The sequence below is a fragment of the Gekko japonicus genome, unplaced genomic scaffold (genome assembly GCF_001447785.1).
Source record: "Gekko japonicus isolate JY-2015 unplaced genomic scaffold, Gekko_japonicus_V1.1 scaffold3427, whole genome shotgun sequence".
NCBI classification, from domain to species: domain Eukaryota; kingdom Metazoa; phylum Chordata; class Lepidosauria; order Squamata; family Gekkonidae; genus Gekko; species Gekko japonicus.
Window position 1 is genome coordinate 57,492 of NW_015159810.1, and position 23,763 is coordinate 81,254.

Genomic DNA, 23,763 nt, shown 5'->3' on the forward strand with positions numbered 1-23,763 from the left:
TCCCCCCCTTGGCTCCGAAGCGAGGCCTGGCAGCTGCAAGCCACTCGGGCCTCGCTGGTCTCTTCCCCCCACACCCTTGGCTCCGAAGTATGGGTTTTTTTCCCACATAAGAGGCTATAGAGATGAATAAGGGACAAGATACATAGGACAGTAGCAGTGGGAGCCAGTAGTGACACAGGACATTATGCCAAAAGACAACCACTATGGTGTCCTTGGACCTGCGGTGGCTCAAGTGGTTAAGACACTGAACTGCAGGCTGTGGAAGGTCAGTAGTTCAGCAATTCGAGACCCGGGTGCTGCATGATGGAGTGAGCTCCCATCTCTAGTTCCAGCTCCTGCCAACCTAGCAGTTCAAAAGCAAGAAATTGCAAGTAGATAAATAGGTACCACTTCGGTGGGAAGGTAACAGCGTTCCGTGCACCTTGGTGTTTAGTCATGCCAGCCACATGACCACGGAAACGTCTTCGGACAGCGCTGGCTCTTCGGCTTTGAAACGGAGATGAGCACCGCAACCCTAGAGTCGGATTTGACTGGCTTTTGAGCAAGGGAACCTTTACCTTTACTATGGTGTCCTTACGTGGCATCACTCCCTCTCCCCCAGCCTGCAGATGTTGGGTGTGTGTGCAGGTACTCCATCAGTCCATTGTGATGACTGGAAGATTCTGAGCTTATGTTTCTTGTTAAAGGAGATGGGACAAAGACTGAATGGAGATAAGGGCGGGTGAACAGAGGCTGTCCATTCCCTGCCATCACCTTCCATTATGGGTTACTTTACGGAGTACTGTTGAAACTGCTTGGGGAAGGAAGGATCATGCCCATAGAGTTTAGCTATCAAATGAACCCTGCAAACTAGAAACTTCAATTCTGAATGTTTATTTTTGTAATACAAGAAAAGCATGCAAGACAAAAGGAAGAGAAATAACTTTTGTTAAACCCAAAGAGAAGCTAGTGTCTTAGTAAGCTATGAAAAAACCATTAACATTTTCTCTCACACACACTTTCTCTCAAACTACATTGGCACAGTGGAAGTTAATCAGGACCTGTACTTAAGTAGCATTTGGGAATCTATCGTCTTATTCCCCACACCAAACATGAAGGTTTGGATCCTGATAAAAATTTGCACTGAAAAAAGAGTTTCCATCGGTAGAGTGTGGCTTCTTCACTTCTCCCCTCCTCCTCCTCCTCCTTTTTTGCATTTGTGTGTGTGCATGCACGCCCTTGCCTGGAAGTCATGGTGACCTCTGGCGGCTCCTACTGGGGCATGGAGGGCATTCAGGGAAGTGGCTTGATAGCCGGCTTCTGCCTCCTGACCCTGGTACTCTTTGGAGGTCTCTCATCCAAATACTTCTCGGGGTTGGCCCTGCTCAGCAACTGAGATCTGACAAGATTGGGCTTGGTCTCTCCCCTCCTTCTTGAAGGCCAAAATGCCTCCTGAAATGCTGTTTCTGGGGAACAGAGGACCCTGCAGGAACAGTATAAGGGGGAACTGGAGTTCTGTCGTGTGTGTGTGTGGGGGGGGATTGAGAAATATCAACTGCCTTCTGTCACCAAAAATACCCCAATGGATCCAACCCACTGCAATTTAGTTAAAGATAACCCCTTCATATCAGTATACAATTACAGCCTTTGGTTTAAGATCCAATGCAGTCAGACAATTTCCACCTGAAATCTTAAAAGCTGGAGAAGGGCTATAGGTATCATTTTGGTGCCCTGCATATCTCCCTTATAAAGAGCGGGGGCAGAATGTGTTCTCCAAAGTAGTAATACAATGCAGAATAAGTTATGCAGCAACTCAATCAAATATGCTTAATTTGCATAACTGACAGAAGTAACAGGTATTCTCAGAGAGTGTGGGTGCAGGATTTTTTCTTTTAGTATGGATACTTAGGATACTTCCAAGCCATATTACAGAAATTAAAAAATGTGACTTTTTGCATCTCATATTCTGAATGCCTTTTGATTTATCTGATTTATTATAGCAAGAGCCAGTAAAACAGTACAATTCTGATACGAGAGATTAAAATAAGTTTTTGTTTCCTAATAGCTAAGAAACAAAATTTCACCACAGTTTAAGTCACTGAACTCTGAATGTCTTCTAGGAGGAATTTGTGTAGGACTTCTGGCCTAAAATCAAGATAAGACTGCAGAGGGTTACATCTAGACAGAAGGGGTAGTATAAGATGATCTCGTTCCTCCTGATAGAATCTACAGAACAGGAGGACATGAGTAACTGATTCTACCATATTAGCCATGCATGGCCATATATGCTCATGCATTGGAACTTGAGTGAATTTACACCTTGCAGTACAACGGAAAGGAGTACCTCAAAATGGGTTCTGGAAAAGGCCCGTCTATAGGGCTCATAAGTAATGTTAAATAAATAAGGGGCAGCAGTATAATTAGGCCAAGATTTTAGTTTTCTGAAGTTCTTGGGTAGCAAAGCTTCTTCAGTTTGTAATTCAGTGTCATGAAGCCTCTGTACGAAAGCTGTTCATGCCTTGTATAGGCTTCCATAGAACAGATCTTCTGGAAATAAGCCAATCTGATTTAACTTATTAAGAATTTGTGTGGATGGTTTCCGGTTTTGGCGGGCTGATGGCGGCTGTCTCTCCTGGGAGCTCCTAGGGACATGGACCGTAAACCAGCAGGTAGAGAGGGGGTGCGATTGGGAATGGTCCTGAGTCATGGGGCACTGAGGTTCGCCACCCCCCCGGCATGCTGCCAGGGGGGTTGAGGCGTCCTTTTGCCCCGATGGTCTCCCCGCTGAGTGCCAGCATTGGATGAAGCCATGCACACCAGACCAAGCAAGTAGTGACCGATCAACAACAAAGCACATTAGCGAAAACGACTGAATTGACATGTGAAGAGTGAGTAATGGTGAAATGAAGCATTTCAGAAAAGCAAAGTTTGCCCAAAGAAGCAGGAGGGGGAGGGAATTCCCCCTCCAGACAACAAAATATACATTCACCGGGTAAACGGAACTTAAAGTGCGGATGGGCTGTTTTGGAGAGCCTTTAAGAAGCGTCTAAGAAGCATCAAGACTTTTATAATCTATAATGGAAATAAACATCTCTAAAAAAGGTGGATGGAAAGGTTTAAAATGAAGTGAAGTCCGCTCCTAATAAGCGGGGGGGGGGGAGGAAACTCTCTCTCCTGACAGCAAAGTCAACTCTACATGGATGGGGTGGACAGAGCTAAAAGAAAGAATGGACTGTGTTGGAAAACCTGCTAGAAGCTCTTGGGCGAATATGCAGACATTGGGAACTTTAAAAAAAGATATTAAACATCTCAGAAAATGGCGATTGCAGAGCTAGCGAAGTCCTCCCCTAGCAATTGGGGAGGGGGAGGAAACTCTCCAGAAAATAAAATAAATAAAAGATTTTTAGGGGGAGGACAGCTAAAATCAAGAATGGACTGTTTTGGAGAATCACTAGAAACGTTTAAGAGAACAGACTGTTATTCTGGACTTTTGCAATTTAAAAACAAGAAGATAAACAAACCCCGAAGAGCTAAAATCAGGAATGGATTGTTTTAGACAATCGTCAGAAGCGATCAAGCGATCAAACAGACTTTTCGGACTTTTTGCAATTTAAAGAAAAAGATAAATAATCCCCGATAATGGCGATGGAAGGTGCTGAATGAACAAAGTGAAACTTAGTCTTCTCCAGGAAGTGGAAGGCAAGCTGGACAGTCGGTGGGTAGTGAAGTCCCCCTCTAATAAGCGGGGAGGAGGGGCGGAGGAAACTCTCTCCCCAGAAAATAAAGTAAAACTAAAACATTTATGGGGGGATGGAGCTAAAAGCAGACGTTTTAGTGATTCTCTTTAATTGAGTTTGATGGGTTTAGGCTAGAAATATAAATGATCTGAGATGTTGATATTTTTTATATTTGCTATTAGTAAATTTGATTTAATTTGGGTTTATTAATTCTGTAATCAGTCAGATTGGAGGAGAGTTATAAGTGATATGAAAGGTGGAGGTTATGTGATGTTTGTATTACTGCAATTTAATTAGGTTTTGATAAGAGTTTTTAAACTGTTAGGTGGGCAGTAATTATTAATTTTAAGCGAGATGAGATGTTGACTGAGGTCTGTATAAGTGAAATTTATTTTTTATTCTGTAAATTTATTCCAAATAGTCTCTAATGTCTGTATGACTTTAATTTAATTGGGTTCTTGCAAGATTTTCCAAACAGTCAGGTGGGCAGAAATTATTATTTTAAGCATTATGAGATGATGAGGTGGCCTGATATTTCTATAAGTGAATTCTAAATTTTGTTCTAGTAATGTATTCCAAACAGTCAGAATGGCCAGATTGCTTTTACAGGCGAGTTATCTAATATTCACCTTCAATGTTATTAACTGAGAGTGTATGTATATGCCATACTTGTAAGCACTGTGTATAATCACTACAACTTGGACTTTCTTTTCTTTTCCCCCATTTGTAGTGTTTAGTACCCTTTCCCTTCTTCTGTAGTATTTAGAAAATGCAATAAAAATCCCCTTCGGGGGGCTTTATAAAAAAACAAAGAATTTGTGTGGACCAGACAGGGTAAGGGTCCTTTAGTGAATCAAATTGTCAGGAAGTTCCCTTATGTCAAATAAAAATCATATTTCTGAAGGGCTCCTAGTTACGGGAAACATTCATCCCAAAATTACCTCAAATTTCATTTCAGCTATACAGAAATCAGTTTTTAATAAATAAATACATCAACATTTATTATGATTCAAAGATCAGCCAATTGCAGTTTAACAGCACAGTGTACGTACAAATGTAAAATTAATATACAAATATTAAAATTCATCACCTTATAGGTGTAATTCATTATACATAAAGGTTCTGGAATATCTGCTTTCATATGGACAAAGCCTCAGCACAGAATTTGGCAATAAATAAATAAATGTAAGAATACTAGGAAGCATTTACCTCCAGATATCACTTCCTTTAGAAAACATGGAGGACTTGATAACTTCGGGAGCCATCCATGCATAGGTGCCAGCTGCACTCATTTTAGTTGTCCTGTGCCACTCTCTAGCCAAGCCAAAGTCTGTAATCTTCAGAGTTTTGTTATGAATATCATCATTCTCTATCTTCTCAAGCAACAGAACTGCAAAGGGAGAAAAAGTTTAGATCTTCTTTACTGTTGACTAGATGGTGTAAGTACACCGTTTACCGCTGATGACCCTAGATGCATTACTTGGACTTCAAGAGTAGCTATGGTTCCTTTCTCTATTCCTTTATATTACTGCTTTTCTATTTTAAGAAAAAAATCAATATGAATTTATTTCATAGATTTATTAAAACATTCACACCCCTCCTTTCCTTGTGGTTCAAGGCGGCTTACAATAATAGTTAAAAACATTTTCAATTAAAACCAGAATAAAACCATGAACTCCAAATCTCTCCCTTTCCTCCCATTAAAAAATGCCTGTCATTCAATCCCCCTTCAAAAGTCCTGGCAAGCAAGCAAGTCTTGCAGCATCTCCTGAAGATCTCCAAGTAAGGGGCTCCCCTCACCTCTTTAGGAAACCCATTCCACAGACCAAAAGCCATGATGGAAAAGGCCCGGGGCCCTGGTCATTGCAAAATGGGCCACCCTGAGTGGTGGAATAGGAAACTGATGGCTGATTGAAGACCGTAATCGGTGCACAAGGACATATGGAAGGAGGCAGTCCTTCAAATATGTGGGACCCAGGCCCTGAATGGCTTGAATGGTCATCACAAGCACCTAGAATTGAACTTGGAATAGGGTTGCCAGGTCCCCTTGTCAAGCAGGGGGATTTGGGGGGCATTCCAGGGGTGGACAGAGATGCTCCAAGCCCCCCCCCAGCACTGCCCCCAAATTGCAACCACCCCTCTCCCTCCCTGCTAAAAGTTTTAAAAGGCTTCAGCTGATAGGCGGGGAGTACATGGCCTGCCGACCAGCTGGAGGGCCCTTTAAATCTTTTAGCAGGGAGGGAGGGGGTGGCTTCAGGTGAGGATGGTTTGGGGGCAGGGCTTCCCCCAGCAGCCAGCTGGCCAGGAGTGGATTGAAGCCCCCAGAAGCGAGGGAACCCCCACCCGGACCTGGGAGCTGGCAACCCTAACTTGGAAACAGACTGACAGCCAATGTAGCTGTTTCAAAATGGGTAACACATGTTCCCAGCAGCTATAGTTGGGCTGCTGCACTTTGGAACAGATGCCGTTTCCAGATTGTCTTCATGGGCATATGTTGCAGTAATCCAACCATGAGGTTATGGCTCACTATAGGTAACGAGAGGAGATTTGGTGAACTAGATGCAGCTGATAAAAGGTCTCCTGGCCACTGTGCCAACCTGCTTTTTCAAAGAGCAAGGTAACCCCAAGCTCTTAACCTGCTCTGAAAAAGCCAACTTCACTCCATCAAGGACAAGTGGATTAAGTCCCTCTTATCAGACTTCCTGACCAGCCTTTCCTCTGTCTTGTTTGGATTCAGCTTTTACTGCTTTGAACACCTGACCACAGCCTCAAAGCATAGGCTTAGAACCAAGATGGACACATCTGGAGGCTTCGATAATGAAATATAGAACTGGGTGTCATCTGCTTATTGACAACACCCAACCCCAAAGCTCAAACAATCCAAACAATCTTATTCAGTGGCCTCACATATATATTATGAGCATGTGTTAGAGAACAGAACCCTGTGGACTCCACAAGACCAATCCACCAAACACCAGAATTATGCTTGTGACTTAACATTTTAATGAGGGAGGGAACATACACATATACAATATACCTGTCAGGAGAGCTCCAAGGAGGCCCTCCTGCCGTCCAAAGAGTACAACGTCAGTCAAGCAGCAACCCCCTTTGTGGCTTTAAAGAAGAACCTGGGATCCTGCCAGAGAGACTTGCCAGGGGAGGTCCAGTGGTCATGGGAGGCGGAAGAGGCAGCAGCAGGGGATGGCACGAGCGACAAGGAGTTGACCGCAAGGTGGAAGGGTGGGGCAAGTTCACCCGTGGGTAGGAAGGCAGAGGGAACCTGGGCATGGCTCCGTACCTTTAAGGCCTGGACGGGGAGGGAACATACACATATACAATATACTTGTCAGGAGGGCTCCATGGGGGCCCTCCTGCTGTCCAAAGAGTACGTCAGTCAAGTGGCAACCCCCTTTGTGGCTTTAAAGAAGGACCTGGGATCCTGCCAGAGAGACCTGCCAGGGGAGGTCCAGCAGTCATGGGAGGCGGGAGAGGCAGCAGCAGCTCCGGCAAATGGAAGCCTGAGAGGATGTGCAGAGCCTGGAGCAGAACGACAGAAGGAGGGAGTCGAGAACTGTTGTTTCTATCCACTCAAAGCTGCTAGCTCAGGTGAAGCCAGGGAGGACGGGTGAGAGAAACCAGTCCCTCTGATTTCTGAGGCAACTAGCTGAGCGTCTTTCCTTGCCATGGACACTGCTTCCCGTCCAGGTGAGGTCCCGAAACAAGTGACTCGTGAAAATACCACTATATACTGCAGATTCCATTTCTGAAGACAGAGATTTCTGTTGAGCCTGTGGCCACCTAGTTTCCCCAAACAGCAGATGAGGTGGTTAATCTGCTTTTTTAAATTAACTTTTTATGGTTTTTCAGACACTACAATTGTAAACAGTAGAGCACGCAAATTCACCAAAAATGATCATTACAAATAATACATGAAAATTAAAGAATTATTGTAAACATACAAGCATGCGTAGACAAGGTACAGAGAGCAGACTGAACCTAGTAACAGGTAAGCCAGGATAAAAATGATAGCTGGGTATACTATGTTAGTGAACAAGATAAGGTGGTTAATCTGTTGCTGACTATACCACTGGCAGGTGGACAAATTGTGTGACAAAACGCATCCTCATGGAAAAACAGGATTTCTACACATAAAACCACAAGGGAGATGGCTAGACTTAGAAGTCTGTGTACTACTGCAATGCAACTTTTCTAATACCCAGTTCACACCATCTATGCCAACAGCAGCAGCTCTGTTCTAGCATACAAGAGATATGCACAGGGCAAAGGCCAATTCACAGATAACGAGTTGTGATGTAATTTTTTCTGGCCATATATATTGTAAAATACCACTAACGGTTAACCAGTTAAGCCACATAAAACTGTTGAATGTGCTCAAGCAGAAGGCTGGCTGACCTCTCACTTGCAATGTGGGGAATTATTAATATTTGACTATGCTTAAAAAAGGAAAGGGTGACTAATGTGAAACAACCAATCTTGAAGCACAACTGAAAGACTAAAGTAAATATATTGTCACTCAGTGCTTCAACAGCAGTACTATAGAATAATAATAATATAGAGAATATTGTAATATAAATATAAAGAGAATGTTGTAAATGTAACAGTATGAACACAATCCCCTTTGCCTTTTAATGAAAGGTCTATTGTTTTGCATTCTACACACGCAAAGCAGAATTCCACAAATTCCATGTCAGTCAGTCAGTATGACTGAAACCAAAAACAAACGGCCTTGAAAAGGTAATAACTGGCTAAAGGCCAGGTTTCATTTTGCGCAGGGGGGGGGGGAACAGCAGACAGAACAACTTCCAGAAGGCAGGACAAAGGATAATTACAATTACTACATAAACTGTATTTTTTTCTCCCTTTCATTTGTCAAACTGGGTGACAGAGTACTTGACATAAATAAACGAAACAGCTCGTGACTGAACAAATTCTTGTGGTCAGTTGCCTAGCAACTTGTACCAGGCCATCCCTTTTGGACTTCTACAGATATTTGCCCCTCATTAGCTTCATATCAAAACAAGTGACCTTAACAACCTTGGGCTTATCCTGTGAGCTCAACCAGACGTGACTGAAATTCACAAATAGAAGCATCAGAATGTGGACGTTTTATGGCAGGTAATGTGACTCAGGTAAGGAACAATGCAAAATGCTTAATTAAAAAGAAGTATCTAGAATACGATCACCAAAACCACTGAAGTTAATATTTGTCATTATAATTACAGAATAAGCCCAATCCTAAACAGTACACTTTGCACAAACACTGATTTTTACTCCAGAAGAACCTAAATATTAAAATGTGTTTTCAGTATTGGTACTATATCCATATATTAAAATATTCCAAAACAGATAGCAAGATGCTCTACTCTCATTCTTCATTTTCATGCCTATTTAAATACACCAAACAGTAATCTCATGTAGACCTTGGGTGAAAAGCCAAATACATGTATTTGGGTTAACAAATAGCCTTAGCATTTTAAAATAAGGCCAACATATATAAGCCCATACACATAGAGCAATAAAAACAAACAAATATAATTGTGGGCACCTTAAAGACTAACAGATCCGTCAAAGGTAGAATCCAATGTGAAACTACCAAATAACAATTCATAAAAAGATTGAATACTGTTTCTCCTAGGCTTGAAAAAAGACTTGGGACCTCCTCTCTCAATACAGACGTAAATAGCTCATCATAATACACCTTTTAAAGATGTTAATTAGTTATATCTGTTTGTGTTAATTGCTGTCAAGTTGTTTCTGATTTATGGCAACCCTATGAATGAATGACTTCCAAATTGTTCAATTGTTAACAGCCTTGCTTAGGTCTTATGGAGTCAATCTATCTCATGTAGGGTCTTCCTCTTTCATTGCTGCTTTCAACTTTTCATAAGAACATAAGAACATAAGAGATGCCAATGTTGGATCAGGCCAAAGGCCCATCCAGTCCAACACTCTGTATCCCACAGTGGCCAGAAATACCAGTGCCATCAGGAGGTCCACCAGTGGGGCCAGGACATTAGAAGCCCTCCCACTGTTGACCCCCCCCAAGCACCAAGATGACAGAGCATCACTTGCCCCAGAGTCCCTATCTATACCTTGTGGCTAATAGCCACTGATGGACCTCTGCTCCATATGCTTATCTAATTCCCTCTTGAAGCCGTCCATGCTTGTAGCCGCCACCACTTCCTGTGGCAGTGAATTCCAAGTGTTAATCACTCTTTGGGTGAAGAAGTACTTCCTCTTATCCGTTCTAACCCGACCGCTCAGCAATTTCATGGAGTGCCCACGGTTATACTATAGTAGGAATTATCTTGAATTTAGTTGTCAGCGATGCATCCTTACACTTAAGGATCATTGCTACCTCCTTCACAACTGCCCCCCCCCAGTCTCAGTCTCCTTCTGGTTTCTTGTTTGCAGTCTCTCTTTTGGTTGATGATGAAGCCAAGGAACAGAAAATCTTGAACAATTTCAATTTCTTCATCATAATCTTAAAATTGTGTAATTCCTCAGTAGCCATTACTTTTGTCTTGATGTTCAGCTATAATCCTGCTTTGGTACTTTTCTGCTTTAACCTTCATCAGTAGTCATTTCAAGTATTTACTATTCCCTGACTGTAATGTGATGCATCTGCATATCTCAAGTTGTTAATGTTCCTTCCACCCATTCTCACTCCACCTTCTTCTAAATCTATTCCAGTTTTCCTTATGATATGTTTTGCATACAGACTGAAAAGATAGGGAAATAAAACACATCCTTGTCTGACACCTCTGCCAATTGGAAATCATTCTGTTTCTCTATGTTCTGTCCTAACAATAGCCTTTTCCAGAGTACAGGTTGCATATCAAAACAATCAGATACTATGGCACACCCATTTCTAAATACTCCCATTTCCTTTAAAGCCAACCACAGTGTTTCATAATCTACACAGTCAAAAGCTTTGCTGTAATCTATGAAGCACCATTTGATTTTCTTCTTAAATTCTCTTGAATGCTCCAGTAACCAATGTAAATTTGCAATATGATCACTAGTGCCTCTTCTTTTTCTGAATCCAGCTTGAACATCTGGCATTTCTTATTCCATTCATGTCGTAAGATTTTGACCATCACTTTACTTAGGTGACAAAATGCCAATAGTTGCTGCTAATTAGTTATGCTTATATTTCACACTGCACCTTCTTTATTAGATATTTATCCTTCTCTGCCCATCTCTTACAATTAGGAGCGATTGTGTTGGATGGATTTATTTCTTTAGATCTTGTTTATCTGCACAGGATGGAACCTCTGATTTCTCTTTCCTCATTATGTTTAACAACCACATCTGTCTCAGTCCTAGACCTGAATGATTTACAACAGGTCTCTTTCTGCTACAACTCCTCTCTCCAATCCCCCCCACACTTTTAAAACTGACTATTTGTAAACCAACTGTGCACTCCTGATACACAATCTGATAAAGTGAGGTCTGACTCATGAAAATTTATGCTGGAATAAATTTTATTAGTCTTTGAGGTGCCACTGAACATGTATTACAAAGGTAATACAAATACACTTTGTAGAGTAATAGAAATCATTAAATGAATGTGTTATGTTAAGAGGAATTTAGGACTGGAAATCAGTCTACAAATTACACATGAATCCTAGATTATCCTTTGTGATGAGTTCCTTATAAATTCTCTTTTTTAATATAAATTTTATTAGGTTTTCAAAAAGAAAAGAAAATAGTGAGAGCAGTACATTAAAAAAAAAGAAAAAGCCATATCAGTGTCTCATACATACATTTTACAGACTTCCTTTTTCTATTTGTGTATAGTATCTGGCAACATTCTACATTAGCCTAATATTTCATCCTCCAAATAGATATAACCAAAAAAGAAAGAGAAACAATTTCTACTAAAAGTATACTTATTCTACAATAAACTGTCAGATCTTACCATCCTTAATTTTATAATTATCTATATTTGTAGCTATCTTATCTTGCTTTTTATACTATATAGTCTTACTATTATATACTATTATGTATAAATTTGTCATGCAATGTTATTCATCAATAACCAAGGAGAGAGAGAAAAGAGTGAAAAAATAGAGGTTAAAAAAAAAATTCCTGCCCCCAAATTCTCCTCCAATTCATACAATTTTTTCCCTTTCATATTCCAATAGATCATATTATTAATAATAAAATTTAAGTCACATTACTATAACACTTCCATCATATTACATTATAGTGTTGTTAAGTCCAGGTAGCTTAAAAACAGTTAAGATTCATTGCTTATAATATTTACTTATAACCATCTTTAGGATCTTTTTTCATAGTATTACATTCTATATTGCTGATAAAGGCCAGCAGTTGTTAAAATGGGTGGCAAAAACCTCAGGGAGGCCTCAGCCAAAAGCCTGGTGGAACAGCTCTGTCTTGCAGGCCCTGTGGAATTGAAGAAGATCCCGCAGGGCCCTGATCTCAATGGGGAGCATGTTCCACCAAGCCGGGGCCAGGGCAGAAAAAGCCCTGGCCCTGGTCAAGGCAAGACAGACATCTTTGGGGCCAAGGGCCACCAGGAGATGCTGATCCATTGAGCGTAATGCTCTTCGGGGCATATATGGGAAGAGGTGGTTCCTCAGGTATGTTGGTACAGGACCTCCGTCTGTGATGGATTAAGCTTCTAACTACTGTTCCCAAAAGCAGCAGCACTGAGATTGTTTGGTCTACAGAACTGCTCTATTGGATCCAAGCCCAGTGTCTGAATACTATGGTCAAGTTTGACTCAGTTAGAAGAGTATTCTGATGGTTTAAAGATCCGTACTCTTCTTGAAAATCCAAATTGTGAGTTAACAGAAACTGTTGCAAAATTTCTTTCTGGTGCTACTTCTATTCGCCCTTTATTTAACTGATCAGCTTTCTATCACTGGCATATTTATATGGCAATTCCTTTTATATCTGTTTTTATAAAAGGGACAACGAATAAATGTTTCCACCTCACTGAGGGAGCATGCACATATCCTTTCAGTGTATGAGATCTTCTGATATCTCCCTTCTGTTACCTTAGATGGCAATACATCACATCTAGCAAGGGTAAAAGCCCTCCTATGAGGGGGATATTCTACATGTTTTAGATATTGGGCCATATTTATAGTATATCTGTGTGTCTCAGAAATCATAAAATGTGGGGGTTTTATTAGATCTAGCTGGCATTCAATGTCATGGACCCTTTGCTTAATTAAAGATCTTGCAATATTGATATCTTGGGTCAATAGTGTGTCAAGAGAGAAGCCTATATACTTTAAGTTACTCTCTGTTAGATGTATCCATTTCTGTTGATGCTGATCTTGGATTATTAAAGGGAGCAGGCCTTTTGTGTTTTTGTTTATCCTAAGCCAAAAAAAAGCTGAAGTCAAAAAAATTCTTGCCTCAATTCTTATTTGTCCAGTTTCCAGTCACAGTAATGAATTGGAAACATTAGGTGGAACTTGAAAAATAGATCAAAGGAATTTAGTTTGAATTTTCTCTCGCAGATATAAATTTTTAGCTGAGTTACCTAGGTAGATACCATAAAGGAGCTGATTGATAACTTTGGCTTGAAAAAGTTTCAGGGCTGCAGGCACGTAAGAACAGCCTTTGGCTCGAAAGAATCTTAAAACTGCATTGGATGATCTCTCAGCTTGATCTGCCCTCAGATTACAGTGAGCTGTCACAGAACCATTCTTTTTTTATTTTATTTTTTAAAAATATATTTTTATTCATTTTTAAACAATCATTTACAACAATAAACATCACAAGCATTGAACAAGCAATAACAAGCAACAACAAGAGGATCAAGTTGGATTATAAACTAATCATTTAACAGTAGAAACCATTCTGACACTCTCGAACCTTCATCAACCAATAAATAAGGGTAAGGAGTGCTGGTAACTGCACTGCCTTTGTCAATTAGGAGAACATGAGGACTAGATTAGAGCTAGATCTCAGATATAGAAGAATTCTGTGTGTGTTTCATTGTACATAAAAAAGAGAGCTAGAGTAGCCAGAAGAAAAGCCAAGAAGAGTAAGCTATATTAGTAGGAAGAAGTTCTGCCTCTGTCATATACTGCAGCCATGGAAACCACATGCGGACAAATTTTGAATAGGTCATGGTAATACCAGATCGTTGTCTCTGAAGTGAATCAGAGATTTTACACGTAATAAACTGGTCCCAGACTTTGTTTCTCCAGATGGTCAACGTTGGTGGAGACACACACTTTCAAGTGGTAGCTATGGCCAGACGGGCTGCTGCCAGCAAAATCAAGGTAAGTTCATTATTGTTGTTTTGTGAGTCCAGTGTTTCATTTATTTGAAGTAGGATAACTTCTGGTTTAAGAGGAATTGTTTGAAAGGTGATCTTGTTTATCTCTGCTATGACATTTTTCCAGAAGACGTTGATGTGTGGGCATTCCCACCAGCAGTGGAAGTAACTCCCTTTAATCCCGCATTGTTTCCAGCAGAATAAACTATAATTGGGGTTGCGGTGCTCATCTCCGTTTCCAAGCCGAAGAGCCAGCGCTGTCCAAAGACATTTCCATGGTCATGTGGCCGGCATGACTAAACACCAAGGCGCACGGAACGCTGTTACCTTCCCACTGAAGTGGTACCTATTTATCTACTTGCAATTTCTTGCTTTCGAACTGCTGGGTTGGCAGGAGCTGGAACTAAAGACGAGAGCACACTCCATTATGCGGCACACTCGGGTCTCAAACTGCTGAACTACCAACCTTCCACAGCCTGCAGTTCAGCGTCTTAACCACTTGAGCCACCGCAGCTCCATGTGGGCACCCATACATATCTGTAAAATGGCCAGGCATCCACTTGTGAAAGGAAGAATACAGAGGCTGCTGCTACCACCCAACCCCTCTGATCCCAACCACCTTTAAACACTCCTCACCGAGGCTAGAATACAGGCCTCCCCCCAAAAAACCCTGCTACCTTATTTGCTACAGTGCTGCTGATCAGAGAATCCATGAGTGGCATGAGCTAGGAAGCCAAGGTGGGGAAAGGACTGTGTCATGTTGTTCAGAGCACAGCATAAACAACTACTTTGTGCAAGAAGCAAAGTGCAACAAGAAAGCAGGGGAGGGAGTGGGGAGGAAGGAAGCAGAATCTCTCCCTCATTGGTAAAGCCTGGGAGGGAGGCAGGAGGAGGGAAGGAGATACTTTCTCTCATTGAACATAAGAACATAAGAGAAACCAATGTTGGATCAGGCCAATGGCCCATCCAGTCCAACACTCTGTCACACAGTGGCCAAAAATACCAGGTGCCATCAGGAGGTCCACCAGTGGGGCCAGGACACTAGAAACCCTCCCACTGTTGACCCCCCCAAAAAAACACCAAGAATACAGAGCATCACTTGCCCCACTTGCATCACTTGTGGCTAATAGCCACCGATGGACCTCTGCTTTATATGCTTATCTAATTCCCTCTTGAAGCCGTCCATGCTTGTAGCCACCGCCAACTCCTGTGGCAGTGAATTCCATGTGTTAATCACTCTTTGGGTGTAGAAGTACTTCCTTTTATCCGTTCTAACCTGACCGCTCAGCAATTTCATTGAGTGCCCACGAGTTCTTGTATTGTGAGAAAGGGAGAAAAGTACCTCTTTCTCTACCTGCTCTATCCCATTTTAATCATATAAACCTCATGTCTCCCCTCAGTCGTTGTTTCTCCAAGCTAAAGAGCCCTAAGTGCTTTAACCTTTCCTCATAGGGAAAGTGTTCCAACCCCTTTATCATTTGAGTTGCCCTTTTCTGCACTTTTACTAAAGCTATAATATCCTTTTTAAGGTGTGGTGACCAGAACTGCACATGGTATTCCAAATGAGGTCACACCATTGATTTATATAGGGGCATTATGATATTGGCTGATCTGTTTTCAATACCCTTCCTAATAATCCCCAGCATAGCATTGGCCTTTTTTATTGCAGTCACACACTGTCTCGACATTTTCAGTGAGTTATCTACTACAACTCCAAGATCCAGAGAATGGCTCCAGAGCAAACTAACTGATGCAGTAGCTGAATCCCTCGCTCACAACTTTAATGCCAGTGGCTCACAAAGTAGAATTTTTGCTCACAAGACTCTACAGCTTAGAGGGAGCATTGCTTATAATGCCCCTTCAGATCTACACTGGTGCAAATGTATATCCTGTTTCTCTTCCATGCCTGTCCCATATTTAACATTTACACATACCACTATTAGCATGAGAAAGGTTTGAGACATTTTTCATTAACTTGGGATGTGTTCACATGTGAAATGTATCAGTTCTCCTTTACATCCACCAGTAATTCTCAAGTAGAGCCTACCCTATAGGCACTCTGTAATTCCTTGTGTGAAAATGCTGTTTAGGCATTTCAGGCTAAAGACATTCCAGATCACCCACACAGTTTTGGATCTTAACAATGAGAGAGAGACATTAGAATTGCAGGGCCTTACTATATGGGACTGAGTGCGGTCTGGATATTCATTTTTTCCTATATTGTCTGGGCTAGATTTGTTGACTGGGGGCATAGGATAAATGATCCCTTCTAGACACCTAACCTGCTCCAACACTGACACACTTCCGGTGATGTCAGTGGGTGTGGCAGATGCAAATAAATTATGCTAATCAGTTATGCTAATGAGCTCCTGCACCTCTTTTTCTATGAAATGACCCCTGTATCCAACTATCACATTTGTTAGTATATAATAAAAATATTTAACTTGGGGAGATGGAAAATCATCAACACAAAAAATAGACAGCAACAAAACCCCACAGTTTTCAAAGCCTCAAAACAAAAGCTTAAATTAAGACCAGGCAGACCACATTACAACAACTCGTGTGGTAGCCTGCAGAACATATAGGAAGCCAGAAGATCTCATAAATGAATGGATGCTCCTTGTTAAATGCAGAAAAGAAAAAGGGGGTTCTTTCTTTATTCTGTAACAGTGACCAATTACAAGACTCAATGGTAAATTGAAGTGTAAATTTTCCATGGAGCTTTTATGCTATTATTTTCATCTTGTTTTTCTTTCCTCACTTAAACTTCAGTCTTGCTTATGTTCAAACTTCAGGCCTTTAGGTCAATTACCAATTATTTCTAGCAGAATTTATACTTCAGCTAAGGCTAATATTCAAAGCTGTAACCCACTTAATCTGTAAGAGTCTGTAATGATATATATCTCAAAAGATCTGAGGCTGAAACAGTCTGACAAAGCTTTCTCAAGTTTGATTGTGGAATTTCAAATAGACACAATTTGAAAATGTTCTTCTGATGCTTTTTTGTTTGTTTTTGACAAAGAATATTACATAAGGATAAGAGAAGGTACTTATGCTATAGCAAAAGACAAGGCAATCTAACAATGTAAAAGCATTGTTTCCTTATCAGACCAAGTGAAGGTACTTCAGAGAGAGGTGGGAATAGGCAAAGTATTTCAGAAATACAATGTTCAATTGAAGCTGTAGAAACTAGAGGAGCCACTTCAAAACAAACAGAAACAAATTAGTTACTTCATTTGCACCCCACTTTTCTCTCTAACGGAGACCAATATGGTTTACATTATTCTCCTCACCTCTGTTTTATTATCACAATAACCCTGTGAGGTAGGTCAGGCTGAGAATGCGGTATATTGGAACAACTGAGGCTGAGAACGCGGTATATCGGAACAGCTCCAAGAGACTCTCTAGAAAGGAAAGGCTCAGGTCTTATGTGACCATAGCTAGAGGAGGAGTTAGTTACTGAGGCCTAGCTGTGGCCTTTTCTGTTAGTTGGCTGTTGTAGGGTTGCCAGCCTCCAGGTGGGGCCTGGAGATCTCCCACTTTTACAGCTGATCTCCAGGTGACAGAGATCAGCTCCCCTGGAGAAAATGGCTGCTTTGAAGGGTGGACTTTATGGCATTGTACCAAGCTGAGGGGCCCCTCCCCTCCCCAAACCTCACCCTCTCCCGGATCCACCCCCAAAGTCTCCAGGTATTTTCGAACCCAGACCTGGCAACCCTAGGCTGTTATATTCCAATAAACGCAGCTTGTATTACCACTACTGCCTCCACACTGATCCTTTCCCTCCCTGAAGACATAACATGGTGTCAGAAATCGGCACACATTTGCAGCGCAGTTAGCACTCAATAAAATAAACTCAAACCTGAAAGTAAAGCAGCTTTGCTAAAAAAAATTGCATTCTCTTTCTCATGGAGGAATGTGCATCACCTCCACCCCTTTCCCAACCTTTTATTACACATGGTTGGAGAAGGGACCTTAGCTGGCTTTAACACTATTTAAGAATTATTGCAATCCCAAAAGAAATACTGTATTTGAGTGCTATCAGTCTGTAATCACTGACCATTAGAAATGGAACAGATTGACTCCTATGTAACAGAACTGAAGAAGAAGGCAAAGACCGATGAATTCTCAGGTGAAGAGGACAAGATTACAGTCAAAATTTTCATCAATGCCAGTGATAAAGGATTCAAGGAATGACTACTCGGGGAGCCTGATCTAAACCTGCAAAAGGCAATAAAGGCCCCGGTCACACGGGCAGGAAACTGCAGAGGAGAAGCGTGGCTGTTTGCCCTGGGGCAAACTACTGCGCAGTTACGTGATCAGACCTCCTGTGGAGGTCCTGTGGAGTTACCGTGGAGGGTCCATGGCAAGGGAGAGGTGCTGATCACAGGACAAGCCGGCGCGCAACGAAGAAGCGTGCGCCGCGGCAAACTGTTTTTTATTTTTGTGTACATGACAAATGCGCATGCTTCGTTGGGTGCACATGCGCATCCACAGAGACTTGGACAAAAAAAAAAACACCTTATTTGCAAGGGGACATGGGCGGGCGCCGGATGCCACCGGAAACGCGATCAGACGCCCGCCCTTGCCCCGCAGTTTCCGGAAACTAGTACCTCCAAGGTACTAGTTTTTTGCCACGCAGTTTCGGCTGGAAGCCTCGGTTGAGCCACGGGAGTGCTACGCTTCCCAGATGTGCTGGTGAGATCGCGCCCGGAAACTCCGCCTGTTTTCCGTCTCACTTGTGTGGCTTCTGTTACGTGTGACCGCAGCCAAACATTGGTGGATCCTCACAAGCTGCCAAAACACAAATGGAAGCAATGTCCATACCAGGCCCTGAGAAACTCATTCAAACTGTGCTAAAGGAAGGAGTTCGGAGTAACTCAGAGAAGTGCCAGTCACCTCAGCCACAAAGGAAACAAAAAGCACCAAAAGCTCTGGAAAGATATGTACACATTGTGGCAAATCCCACCCTCTGCAGGTTTCCCCAGCATTTCAGACTAAATGCAAAAGATGTGGGGAAATGAATCACTTTTCTTCGATGTGCAGAGCACCAAGCAGAGCGGAATGGAAAGAACACAAATCCATGTCTGCACTTGACTGTGACCTGCTCATTTTTGTGGATGTGCTCTTTCAGAGGAGGCAATTTCATACAGCAAACACAGAGCCATGGTACTCCACCCTAATAATAAGAGGTGTGCCCATAAAATTCAAACTGGGTACTGGAGCTGAAGCAAATAAGAACATAAGAGAAGCCAATGTTGGATCAGGCCAATGGCCCATCCAGTCCAATACTCTGTCACACAGTAGCCAAAAATACCAGGTGCCATCAGGAGGTCCAACAGTGGGGCCAGGACACTAGAAGCCCTCCCACTGTTGCCCCCCCCCAAGCACCAAGAAGACACAGCATCACTGGCCCCAGACCGAGACGTCCTATCTATACCTTATGGCTAATAGCCACTGATGGACCTCTGCTCCATATGTTTATCCAATTCCCTTTTGAAACCAATCATGCTTGTAGCCGCCGCCACCTCCTGTGGCAGTGAATTCCATGTGTTAATCACTCTTTGGGTGAAGAAGTACTTCCTTTTATCCGTCCTAACCCGACTGCTCAGCAATTTCATTGAGCGCCCATGAGTTCTTATATTGTGAGAAAGGGAGAAAAGTACTTTCTCAGCCTGCTCTATCCCATGCATAATCTTGTAAACCTCTATCATGTCACCCCTCGGCCATCATTTCTCCAAGCTAAAGAGCCCCAAGCGCTTCAACCTTTCTTCATAGGGAAAGCGTTCCAACCCTTTTATCATTCTAGTTGCCAGGCACAGCATCCTGCAGGAAGTAGTGAGTGATCACATCCAATTTGCCAGCAGAAAACGTCATATTTTGCCAGATCTTGGGGAATAAAATTCACCCTCAATCAAATGGAATGGCTGAATGCATGAGTCAGACCATCAAATTAATGTTTTGTAAAACTGCTGCATTGGGCAAAGACACCCATCTAGCACTGCTGGACATAAGAGACACACCTGTGACTGGCCTGAAATAATCACTGGCACAGTTGCTGATGGGACACATGCTGAGGATGAGCCTCCCATCCACTCATCCCTCAGTTCCCCAGCTTCAACAGTTACAAGAGAGAGAGAAAGAGTACTATGAGCAGACAGCTAAACCACTACATGTGTTCCATTCACAGTACCCACTATGCATGGAATCATCAGAGGTCTGGAAGCCTGCAAAGATAATAGCAGTTTGGTGTAGTGGTTAGGAGCGCGAACTCTAATCTGGAAGAACTGGGTTTGATTCCCCACTCCTCCTCATGTGACTGACCCAAGGTCACATCAGCAGGTGCAAGTGGAGGAGTGGGGAATCAAACCCGGTTCTCCCAGATTAGAGTCCCCGCACTTAACCACTACACCAAACTGAAACACCAACAGGAGAAAAGTAGTGGCACACCAGAAGGCAGCTGAAGGTTAACTCAGTACCCCCAACAGACTCCATTCCACACGCAGAGTCAGAGCAACAAACAGTCTCTGAACCACAACTTGACCAAGCAGAGGCTACAATAGAGTCTCACAAATCTCAGGCTACCCCGCAATGACCAAGAGACAGGTTCACCAGAAGTGGACACATGGTGCGCGTCCCAGCACAATATCATGACTGAGCCCAGGGATTAAGTGAGCAAAACAGATGAACAGTAGCTCACCATGAAAAGTATTAGTGGACACAGAACTGAAGAAATAGAAATGGAAGGAGAGAGATGTGGTATATTGATACTATTACTTTAAGAACAACTCCCAGAGGCACTCTGAAAAGGAGAGGCTCGGGTCTTGTGATCATAACTAAAGGAGAAGTTAGAGTTACTGAAGCCTAGTTGTGGCCTGTTCAGTTAGTTGGCTGTTGTGTTCTTATGAACCCTAATGCCTCCAGCACTGATTCTTTCCCTCCATAAAGACATAACAGAGACATAACAGCCCCAAGAACACCCAGAAAGTTTCCTTGGCAATGTGGAGATTCAAACCTGGGTCTCGCAAACCCTAGTCCAACACTCTAAGCACTACACAACACTGGCTCTCCAGTCTTCCCTCTAGTTTTAAGCAGCCATGACTATCCTTGTTTACTACTTGATCCAAATGACTTACTACCAATATGTCTGATAAATAATGTTCTACAGTCTCCATTGCTTCCCCAGTGGAAAGGTTTTAATAAAGAACCGTAAACACTTGTGCTTGAATGAGTTTCAAGATTATTTCAATGCCTTGAGTTTTCATACTATGGAACGAAAATCTTTTTGGTTGCAGTGTATGGGAGGAAGAAGAGAGAAGGCTGGCTTATCAGGCTTGAGTTAAAAGCACACCTGCAAAAACAAACATTTCATTAGCAGTGAAAAGAACAAAGCCGAATTGTTCTGCCAACACTGGCATGCCTGGGGCTGATTCAAGTGAGACTACAGAAAGAACCCCTTGGCAGTAAACTCTGGAGCAAGGAGGTGATTTTGGATTTCCCTATTCATATATTTTGGTTGCTTTATAGATGGAGTTTTGAAACATTAACAACTATGGTGAGGGGGAGATATTTTGACTTTAAGAAGATACACACAATCATACAGTGCATTTGACGTGCATATTCTGCATTTTGAAAGCTCAGCAAGCAAAGCTGTACCTTTGTGGAAAAGAACAACTTGCATTCTAACCTGGTGTGGCCTCCCCCCACCCCTTTTGCAACTGCCTGAATCACAATTCCCACACTGCTTGCCAGCCCTTTCCCCAAATACCTGCAATAAACTGGATATCCTCCCCTGGCACACATACTCTGTTCAGCTGCACTGCTAGCCTCCTGCCAGGCTTCCTTTGCATTTTTTTTACTCTCTAAATCCTTCAACCCGACTTTTCTGCCTGTAGATTTACTGCACTCTGCTGGAGATTTCATAGCTTTCTGCCACCTAGCCAACTTTCAGACCATCTCTTAAATTGGCACCTTCCATGAAAATCCCTCTGGCAGTAAGGTATAAATCAGAACTTGGGTATTATAATACACACCCTGCAATTACAGCCATCTCGAAAGCTGAATTTTGTTTTTAAAATGGTGTGAGATAAAGTGAGAACATTTACTGCAACTTTCCTTCAAGACTACTTCTTAAAACCTCTGTAAGTCACTTGATATGGCTTCAGAAATAAAGGGCATATGCTTTCATTGTCAAGATGAGGTATAATCAGCAGAAGCCTGGCACCCATGCATAAGTACTCTGTTACTCTACAAGGCCACTTTCGTTCAAAATTTGCAACACAAGAACTTTAACTTTTTTAGAGATAAGAAGCTGACAGATGGCAAACAAAGACGTTATTGGTTTATTCAGATTAAAATGGTTACCTAACTGGCACTAAAAATTTAAACCTTATCTCTTATTAGTTGGGCGGTGGGGTAGACTTCTACATGTATATATATTTCTATATATAATGCTTAAATGACAGCATCTCAGTGTTTTTCTTGTATTTTTGCCATAGTAGTCCAGTTTGAAATAAACAGAGCAACTTCCAGCTAGCATAATTCCACTCTACCCATACATCATGTAGTTTAATACTGTGCGTTACCTCATTTCATATGAGGTTGAGCGCAACAGTTCAGTCCACATGAATTTAAAGGTATTTAAGGTTATTTCTATTTTACAGAACCCAGAAGTGGAAAAGCTACTAAGTTTTGAGAGACTAATAATACAAGACAGGAGTTTATCTCACGCTCTACTATACTGCATATAGAAGCTTCTTTGTATCAGAAATGTTTCACATGGCATTTCATGCAACTTCAAGACTGACACTAATACAGCAGAGCAGACTGTCAGTTAGTCCTGTGTGAATTTGTTTTATGCACAATGGTCAAATCTCTGGACACTAAAGACAAATGCTAGGTTTTGAACAAGCACTTCCACAGAAGCGCTGAAAAGAGCCATTCTCTGGAGCAACACTGCAAAAAGGGTGGGTGACATGGTGCCTGCCTGTGCCAGAAGCACATGGGGAAAAGATTATTAGACATTAATATTTCCATGTAGAAGACTGCTACAAGGAAGAGCTTTTCAGAGTGTTCATGTAAAGGTGGCAATGTTTGACCCAGCTGTCATTTTCCTTTGATCTCTGGCTCAAAAACAAACCAAGCCAAAATTAAATGGTATGTAGAACTATCTAAAAGCCCCAGATCTCTATGGATGTCCTCCAGAAAGTGACTACAAAATAGCATTTAACAGTCACAGCCAGCCAATCTGATGCCAGGATGTTAGCTTGTCGCAGGGAATGAACACCATCCCGGCTTGCTCAGCCTTCCTTCCATCATGCTCTGAGAGAGAAGGAAGGAATTCTGGATAGCAACTAAATCTGATAACTAAATCTGATGTAAACACGTGAGCCAACGCTGTTTTCCACATGGAGATTTTTGCCCCCTGTAGCCAGCAGGATGCCCCTGCTTTGGGGGGAGGGGTTGTGTGTGTGATTTCATACAACACAGTGCCGTTTCCAAGCAAAACTCGAAGGTCTCCCAGGGCTTTCTTCTTTTGCTCCAATTTAAAGGGGAAAGTGTGTAGTAGCTATGAAATGAGTCCCTGTGTGGAATGCCTCAAATTATTTTTCCACAAACTAGGATTCTAAACCTGGATTAAGTTTGGGTTCAGAATCTAAACTGAATGTCCTTTGTTGTGACATCTGAAAGCAGACAAGGACATTTGGAAGCAGGACTTTTGAAATCAGAATTGCTGACAACTGATGCGAATTTTCTACA

At 42.1% G+C, this 23,763-nt stretch overlaps 1 protein-coding gene across 1 annotated transcript in view; it reads right to left on the reverse strand.

The window, feature by feature from the left end:
* LOC107107352 (mitogen-activated protein kinase kinase kinase MLK4) overlaps positions 1-23,763 on the reverse strand; it is a 68,658-nt gene that overhangs the window by 38,350 nt on the left and 6,545 nt on the right. Inside the window, exon 2 of the mRNA XM_015407646.1 lies at positions 4,926-5,106. Coding sequence (XP_015263132.1) covers positions 4,926-5,106 — 181 coding nt within the window. The remainder of the gene's footprint in view (positions 1-4,925; positions 5,107-23,763) is intronic.